General features: G+C 40.5%; 1 protein-coding gene and 1 long non-coding RNA gene across 2 annotated transcripts in view; both read right to left on the bottom strand.

Annotated features, from left to right (window-relative positions):
* Window positions 1-4571: 4571 nt before the first annotated feature.
* LOC145459420 (E3 ubiquitin-protein ligase rnf213-alpha-like) overlaps window positions 4572-9277 on the bottom strand; it is a 31033-nt gene continuing 26327 nt past the window's right edge. The window contains exons 30-34 of the mRNA XM_080338058.1: window positions 8433-8510; window positions 8246-8362; window positions 6916-7111; window positions 5449-5593; window positions 4572-5151 (exon numbers count right to left, since the gene is read on the bottom strand). Coding sequence (XP_080194184.1) covers window positions 5004-5151; window positions 5449-5593; window positions 6916-7111; window positions 8246-8362; window positions 8433-8510 — 684 coding nt within the window. The 3' untranslated portion in view covers window positions 4572-5003. The remainder of the gene's footprint in view (window positions 5152-5448; window positions 5594-6915; window positions 7112-8245; window positions 8363-8432; window positions 8511-9277) is intronic.
* On the bottom strand, window positions 7680-7992 carry LOC145459421 (uncharacterized). The gene is made up of 2 exons (XR_013921410.1): window positions 7804-7992; window positions 7680-7734 (listed from the first exon to the last, which is right to left on the bottom strand). It is a non-coding gene; the product is annotated as an uncharacterized LOC145459421 (long non-coding RNA).

The following is a 9277-nucleotide window of genomic DNA, read 5'->3' as shown; positions in this document are numbered from 1 at the left end:
ATTCACAACATCGAAAAGCCGCCCCCACCTCCACACACAAAGAATTGCGTTAGGGTCACAACAACCAATCCAACGATATATAACCCAACGATATATATATCCAGTATGACACCCCACGGCCCTCACAGCCAAAGCCGAACACGATTTCTGTACCATTTTCCGATAACCCAATGCGACCACACTTCGAATGCGAAGGCACCTACAGAGATATCTTTCCATCAGATGAGTAGTTGACTCCTCGCCCCCTAATAAAGCTCAACATATCTTTATCGACCCCCTACTAAAAGAGTACAGGCAGGGTTGTATTGACTCGAGTGATGACTAGACGCGAGTCACGATTTTCTGATGAATCGACTTGACCCGAGTCATTTTTTCAACAAACGGAAATGACTCGACTCGATTCAATCTTTGTATTGACTCGACTTGGACTCGAGTCGTTGCGCATGACTCGTACCAAGTCATTGACTCGAGACTTATACGGCCAAGACCGGCATTTCATTGAATTCCAGAGCCAACACACTATTGGGATTTCGTCTGCTGGTACTGGTACTTCACAATGCGACCGGAAACTGCTAGGAGTGAAGAAAATTGGTATATTTTAAATGCGAACCATTCGATATTACCAAACAGAGTTATGAAAAGTGGGTTTACCAAGACTTTAACTGGAAAATGAGCAGTGAACACAATGACTTGGACTCGGACTCGAGTCATAATTCCATGACTCGGACTCGACCCTCTGCTCGCTGACTTGGACTCGGACTTGACTCGGTGGTGAATTGAAATGACTCGACTTGACTCGATTCAAAACTATAAAAGCGAGATTGACTTGTGACTCGGAGCCTGGTGACTTGGTTACATCCCTGAGTACAGGTCATTAGTAAGGTCAACCTTCTACTTTTTCGTAGCATTGAAGTAGGTCGTACCCCTTACTCAGGTAGGCCTATATTCAATCAATCAATCAGTTTCATTAATATTTTCATCATTTCAAAACACCACAAAACTGCGATACAATGAAAAGATAGGAAGGCGTGTCAAAACGACTTGGAGTAGTCTTTCGGATCAGACACACACCGTCGCCTAGGCGAAGTGAAGGAGAGGCATGCACATTGTACAGTTGCACACTGAGTGAAAAGTAAAGCAGAGAATGTAAAAGGCAAGCGACAAAATGAGGTGGTATGTGGCGGAAGGCGAGATCGATCTTAGGTCATGGTCCGGTAATATTGAAGGCTGACTCGTATTCTCTTTAAAAGAAATTCCTTGTATTTCGACTTGAATGTGGACATGCTTGACTACTGTCGGATAGCCGGCGAGATGCTGTTCCAGAATTGGGGTTCGGCATTGATAGAGCAATGCATGTATATTACCTTTACTTCAACACACCTCCCCCAATGGGCGATATCGCCAACTCTAGGAACCACTGCATTAGGGATGAGGTCAAAAGGTAGTACTGGACCACCAACCGCCTCTGGTCATTTACTAATGCCCCATAACTAGGCATATGAGTAGAATTATACGACCATACCTCTTCAATTTTAGAAGACCAAAACGAACCGCAACAGTTTGATTCACGCGAGTATAGGCCTGTATCAATATATGTAGAGTCCGTCTAGAGCACAGTGGTTCTTAACTGAGGGGCGCTGGCGATTTTGAAGGGGATGGAAACGCTCAGGGGGCGATATGGGGGGCGCTGGGCTCAGGGGGGCGATAAGGGGGCGCTGAAGAAAAATGGCTTCGCCGTAGATTATGTGGTAGTAGGACATATCCTTAACATCCAACAAAACATGTCAAATCCCGAAATTTTTGGTCGCGCTTCCTGACGATGTTTGCTACATATGTTTTCATAAATGTAGCGGGTTATTATTATGAAAGTTATATAATACGAGTTGCTTTGTCTGGAATACATGTTAAAATTAATAACTATGGGTACAGTGGTAAATTCAATGAGAACAGATATATATGGATCCAATTCTCCGTTGACTTACTTATAGTTACACAAAGCACTAAGACAAAATCCAATGGGTATACCATTAATTTCCCCGTATTGCCAATCGCCGATGTGAATTTGGGAGGGTTCGAACCATGGGGTATAAGACTGTGCCCGATTGTTGATATAGCCTAACAACCTCCATTTGATCCTGAATATACCACACACAAATATTATATTGATTATTATAGTCGAATGGTGCTCGAGCGCGATTGAAGTGCGAAATATTTCCAATACCGAAGTCCCAAAAAGGCCGACTGAAGACTGACCTCTACCAATACCGAAACTCCTGCAACCCAAACCCGCGATCGGTTAGCTCGAAGTGTGCCCTAAATTATTTCGGTGAATGAACATAAATTGAACATCATGTTTTTACGACTCCCCCACGGAAAAATACGCAAAATTAGAGAAAATAGAAATGAACATTTCGGTTTCGGCCATTACCACGCCACGATGCACAAAGGCGTATGAAGTTCCGGTGAATATGGGACTCCGAGAAGTGTGTCAAAAGATCGTCAGCGAGAAAACCTTAGCTGAAGAGGATGGCCCTTATGTTGAGCGTAAACTTCGATGTATATAAGTCTAATTGTCCATAGGTGCTTAAATCGGTCGTGCCGAATTATCATGTCGTCGCAAACTGCTCGCCCACAGGATAAATAACATCCATCAGAGAATATTATTTGCCAGTGACGAAATACCAATTTTGAATCACGTGCTTACTTCAGTTTAATACGCTTATTTGTTTCAATAACTTTTGACTATACAGCGGACAAGAGGTAACAAAATAACATGTAACGGTGTAATTGTACCAACGGGCAGGCCTAAATATGTTCATTCATTAATTGCGTGGCCTTCATTTTCCAATGCAACAGCTCACTTAGCGCAACTGGTAAATCTGATTACGTGGGCTGAGAAAATAAAAAGTTGATAGTGACATATGCAATTACAACCTATTTCATTCATGCATTATAGAAAATTTTGGCTCCTAGGGCAACCATAGACCACATAAATTTTGCTGACCATCGAGATCATGCGACGGGGCTCTTGGTGGCGAAGCCATCTCATGAGTTTGGTTTAACACGCTATGGGTGCCCAAGACAACCGTTTATTAGGGGGGCTGACGAAGTGGAGGGGCGCTGGAGGAAAAAAGGTTACGTACCACTGGTCGAGAGTCAAGTGTACCTGTTTGATGCAGGTGTGATCAGACTGGTTGACCCTCAAGGTGATATCGTTCATTCCCCATCTAATACCGAATACTGTGCATGCATATTTTCTGTACCACCATCATTGCCGTCCGTTATGTATTTTGGTTGTATGAAAATAAAGGCTCTTTCTCAGTACGATTGTGTACCTGTGCACTGTGTGCAGTACATATCGCCTTCCGCTATCCGAAGTCTAAAAAGAATTTCCAAGAGAACCTGACTTACTTGTTGCGAACATACAATCGCTTGAGCATTGAGAAGCAGCCCTACCAGAGATGCCACTGAGATATTTTGGAAAAACCCAGATTTGGACGTTGAAAAAAACTCAGAAAAACCCAGATCCTACATTTCACTCAAATTTATATGATATAGCTGCAAAACAGTGACTGAGAGTCATCAATGACAGTTATACGACCATTATAGAAGAAGTTTTAGCCCTTGATATTGAAATCCCAACTGTTCATTTTCATACTATACATTTTGCTCAGTTGAATGAGCAAATCCATCGAAATATGATGCTTTCCTCTCGACACATTGCTACGGGCATTCGGTATGGAGGGGGGTCAGTCAATACGTAGTTTATTATATATTTGTAATGTTTGTCACAATGATAATCCCCATCTGTGATGAGGATGATTTTAGGGTAGTTCCAGTGACTGTGAGCTGACCAGATATATTAAAAATAGCTTTCGATTCATTAAACTGGGACAATCATTTTTATTTGGGATGTTTTGTCGAAAAAGAAACTGCCAGATCATGAAATTAACGGTACATTTGAATTTGGCAAACCCCTCTCCCTCTGAATAACTTGCCCGGGTGCCCAAACTGTCTCTTTGAGTGTCCCTGTTGAAAGTGAATATACTATGATGTCAACATGGTAAATTAGTTAGATCAACATTTGGTCTTTCCATGTGCATTAATTGCATACTTTTCAGCAGTTACATATATACAATTTACTGACAGACAACGAATTTGTTGCAGCGCTAGCATTCGAGTCCTAAATCGTTTTGAATTGCAAAACTAATGCTCCAGACTTGCTTTGTGAAAATGACTTTCATTGACCTAGTAGTCAGTATTCAATTAAGCTCTCTCATCACGCCAAGACCTCTCATTTTAATAGTAAACGGGTCTCTTTAGACTCAATCACAGTAGAATCCGTCGATGTTATAAGATCTTATCAAGCTAATAATAATCAATTTTGCGTCGTAAAATTGACCTGGCAAACATGATGTTGAAAAAAACCCAGATTTCAAGCACAAAAACCCAGAAACCCAGGTGATGCTCGAAAAACCCAGATCTGGGTGGAAAAACGCAGGAGTGGCATCTCTGAGCCCTACCCCTACTCCGTGGAAAGCACGATCAAACGCAGAGACAGACATCACACGGAAAGCGTTGAAACAATACATTGATCACATAAGTGTCGATACCAGGGAAGAAAATTGGGCTAGAATCGAAACGAACAGGGAGAGAGAGAGAGAGGCAAATATTATACATGATCACAAACAAGCAACATGAGCATTTCATAATGCACTTGACAACACAATGTCATATATATACAGGACACAGAAATTGAATTGACAATATTGATTACACACTCGGTGTAGCAAAATTGTCAAAAACAAGAAAACTGTTTAGGTCCATCCCCTCACACGGTTGAAACTTTATGTACAGAATCGATCATTTTCCCCCAAAAAAAAACAGTTGGCGGAATGGATTACGAAAAATGCCGCAGTGACTAGGAATGGCAATAACATGGAATAAGATAATGACATATTAACAAAATTGGTAACAAGCAATAATCCGTTTCGGAACGAATTTCACAAAGCATTAACGGAATGTGTTGTGGTCAACTTGAAGAGATGCGACAGATGTTTATTGCAGAGTTCTTCAGGAAGAGAAATGTACCAAGAATCGTCGTCTGAGTCGTCAATTGGTTCCACGTACGGAAAAACCTCCTCCACCAAACTGAAAATTAAGTGTTGCCGTGGTATAAAAATGCAATAATATGCGACAAATGCAGAGATCTCATTAGAAAACTGATTACTAGATTGTACAAACCAGGTTCGTTTAAAGAAAATGAGGGAGCATGAATCACACTGCTGCCTTGAATGTATAATTGAATATACGTTTTTTATGCCAAACAGAAAACGACAAATGAGTAGACTATATAATCAAAAAGAATAGACATCTTACGGGAAGCAAAGCAATATAGATTATCTCATCAAAACTCGGCAGATATATCAAACGTATTCAAAAAGGTACCTCCAATCTGCATTGTTAGCTTGATCAATGGCGGTGCCGGTGACGAGAATCTCGTTCATTCGCTGCTGAAGCATCGGGACGTTAATTTTGTCGAGCGTGTCGCGTGTTTCTTGAAGTAAACCCTCAGGAATATCCTCTTGTTCAACTAAAAACATACATCATATCAAAACTAGATTGGATTGGATATTTATTACCAAGACAGAGAGGATAGGATGTTTACGAGCTATTTGAAATATAAGATGACCAAATTTACATTACGATTCAAGAAAAAAATCAGCCGTAATTAGAATCATTCTTATAAGAAGTTTCATCAATATGAAATATCATATGAATCACAACAAAATAAATGAATTCAAACAGCTTGTGTGAAGTCCATTAATCGAACTACTATAATGGCCTCTGAAAATTTCAACAAAATAATATTGTTGAAGAAGTTGAAAAGTGGCATGTAAACACATTGAGAAATAATATTTACAGAACACAATAAAATGGGCAAGCAATGGTACAGGGTACAGACAAAGTCTGTGAGTCAGAGTGTCGATCCAGCAATCTCAAACTGAGGGTTAGTATTGTTACCAGGGCTGTAACCAAGTCACAAGGTTCCGAGTCACAAGTCAATCTCACTTATATAGTTTTGACTCGAGACAAGTCGCGTCAATTTCAATTCACCACCGAGTCAAGTCCGAGTTCAAGTCAGCTAGTATAGGGTTGAGTCTGAGTCATAGTGTTTTGACTCGAGTCCGAGTCCAAGTCATTATGTTCAATGTTTAGTTTTCTGTTCAATCCAGTTCAACCTACTATTTTCAAGTTTGCTAGAGTGATATATAATGGCTAACATTCATAATATCGTAATAAATAGACGAAATATCAGTAATGTGGTGACTTAACTATTCTCCAAAGTTTCAATGGCCGTACTAGTCTCGAGTCATATGACCAGAAAATCGTGACTCGAGTCAAGTCATTCATATTCATAGTATAGTAATTTTCCTCAGTCCTAACAGTTTGTGGCCCTATTTTCCAAGTATCAGGGTTGATAGACGAAATACCAATAATGTGGTGACTTTACTATTCTTCGATCTACAATGAAATGTCTCTCTTGGCCGTCCTAGTCTCAAGTCATGTGACTTGGTTCAAGTCATGCATAATGACTTGAGTACAAGTCGAATCATTACAAAAATTGAGTCACCAAAAAATCAGGGTTGTAATGACTCGAGTTGAGTCATTACAACCCTGATTGTTACATCAATGAAAAATCATAATGAGGATAATAATACAATAGAGATGGTATGGTGACTTTATGTAAACCAAATACGGATGACAGTTATATTAAATTTCCATGAAACTTTTCCTTATGTTAATACATATTTGTGATATACAATTGAATAATAAATTCATATTGAAATAAATTTAGGAGTATCTCCACATATTTGCGAGGAAGCTTACAATAACAGCACAGGCTTGACTTACTTGCACACAGTGCTTCCTTGTACGGGTCCAAGCCTTGTTTCACAAAAATGACTGCCTTGTGCCAAGTAAGTCTTTGGTACAAGGATAGGACATGGGCAATTTCCACTTCCGATGGAATAATTTGACTTCTGCCAGACGCAAGCTTCAGGTATTTCTCAAGAAATTCTTGCAGTTTCTTCTCAGGCTGAACCTTGACCTGCCATTCAAGTATATATCAATTATAGTAATTGCTTGTATTTTCACAGTATTGCAATCAGAAGGCGGTGATAGCAAGATTTCATGCTTGTATAGAAGACCACTTTACAAATAATACACTGGTTAAAAGTGATGCTAAAACAAAATAGGACAATTCTAGTGAGGCACATATATTGCTGTTGGTTTTCCACATTGATTATATTCTCCCACTTGAATCCCATAAAGACCAAGTGCAGTGAATAGAATACTAGAATAGAAACCGACAAGATAGCGTAATGGTGAATAGTCCGGCTTCTTGATCGGTAGGTCGTGGGTTTGATCCCCGGTCGGGTCAGACCAAAGACTTGATTAGTAACACTGGTATCCATGGCTTCCCTGCTTGGCGCTCATGCATTACTGGGATAGCATGGAGGGGTGGTACAAGACTTATAGAGCCATACAAGGCTATATCTGCACCTTCCTTGTCCAACGGCATATGTACATCAAGCACTCATGGTTATTATTATTATTATTGGCATTTTACAGTGGTGCTTCTCGCCTTTTCCAGGTTATGTGCACCACGACAGTAATTTTTGTAATGTTCATATATCTTCGTCTTTGGTAATCTTGGGGACGACTTCTTCACTTTTTCGCTCATTCAGATGTCAGTCTCTCTCGCACCCATGCGTCCCCTTCGTGGTCTTTGCTGCCGACTTGTAGCACGGCTCACTTTCAGTCTGGGCTTTTCAATACACTGCAACTGCAGTGAGGTCGGCGATGAGGAGCCCAGAGAAACCTCCGACACATAGAAGTTGGTCCGAATCGGGATTCGAACCACTACCATTGGTGTCGTGACGCTGGCGCTTAACCAACTGCGCCACTCGCTTCCCCCACTCATGGTATGCATATGCTTAGATCGTGTGTATATCATGAGTCAGTGTATATGCCGCAAAAAACATCAAGGACCAAAATAAACTTCGTCCTTTCCTTTATACTTGGTATCGGCCATTGACCTGACTAATCTATTAGGTGATGTCACATTTCCTAAATTTGAATATCTGTTGAATATTCGTTCAACCACACAAGAAGATTTGAAGCGATGAACATATTCATTTGAGCGACAAATTGATTTTCACACTCTGGCTAACCAACTTACCATAGCAAGAAAACTAATGGCATTGGTTAGGGTTCTCACTGCCTCACAAATATCGGACGAGTGTACGCAGTTGACGCTCGAATCCAATTTCTGCTGAAGCATTGCCGAGAGAGGAATCTGGAAAGATATCCAACAAGATTACAAGTCACTGAACCTTGAATCGAAAGCAAGCAAACCCAACACTCACTTGCGGAATGGATGACTTTACTGCCTGCCAATCGGTTCCGATACCAACATCTTGTGAATACTTCATATAGGGAAGAGTCTGAACAGTGAAAATAGATGACAACATATGATAATACACGGACACAAATCATGCAGGTAATTGTAAAATAACCATAATCAACAACGGCAATATTCAACCGGAGTATATGTTTGTATAGCGCAGTGCTTTTCAACCTGTGTGACGGTTCGCCCTTGTGCGAATGAAAATAATTGCAGTGCGAACGACGAAGGTGGTGCGAAGAGTGCGAATGAAATTCCGGATCAAGTGCGAATGAAAATCGTGAATAATTGTTAATTTTTCTGACTTGGAATAATTCAAATAAACCTAATAGGAAATTTAAGGTCAGTGTAACTTTTGTAGTGGCGACGCAATTGCAAAAACTTGTCTAACTTAACGCTAATCGTAGCTCTCACAAGCCGTAGTGTATGACGTCAAATTGACTTTCTGCTTCAATTCGCTAAACAATCATCATTTTCGTAATAACTGTTCGATTAGCGCGAGGCACGAGGATAGCAGATATTTGTCGCTGTCCGATATCAATCCAGCCAGTACATTTTCGCAATACATACAATCATTACAGACTCCCATTTGCAAGATACTGTAACGCAAATTTTTACCCTTTCAGGTATTTAAGTATGGACCGCAACGGGTATATAATTTTGGGTCGACACGGTGCCAGAGCTATCTGTATGTATGTAATATTTGTTTAATTTATTGCAAAAAATCCTGCGCGAGGTTTTTCATATCCAAGGCACTGTGTTGAGTACTGTAGCCAATCAGCGAGACACGCAGAAAATATGGGTTTA

Source organism: Botryllus schlosseri, chromosome 16 (assembly GCF_051294905.1).
Source record: "Botryllus schlosseri isolate E-star chromosome 16, Bs_hap1, whole genome shotgun sequence".
Classification (NCBI taxonomy): Eukaryota; Metazoa; Chordata; class Ascidiacea; order Stolidobranchia; family Styelidae; genus Botryllus; species Botryllus schlosseri.
The sequence above is the reverse complement of the archived record's forward strand: the minus strand, read 5'-3'. Positions and strand labels throughout refer to the sequence as shown.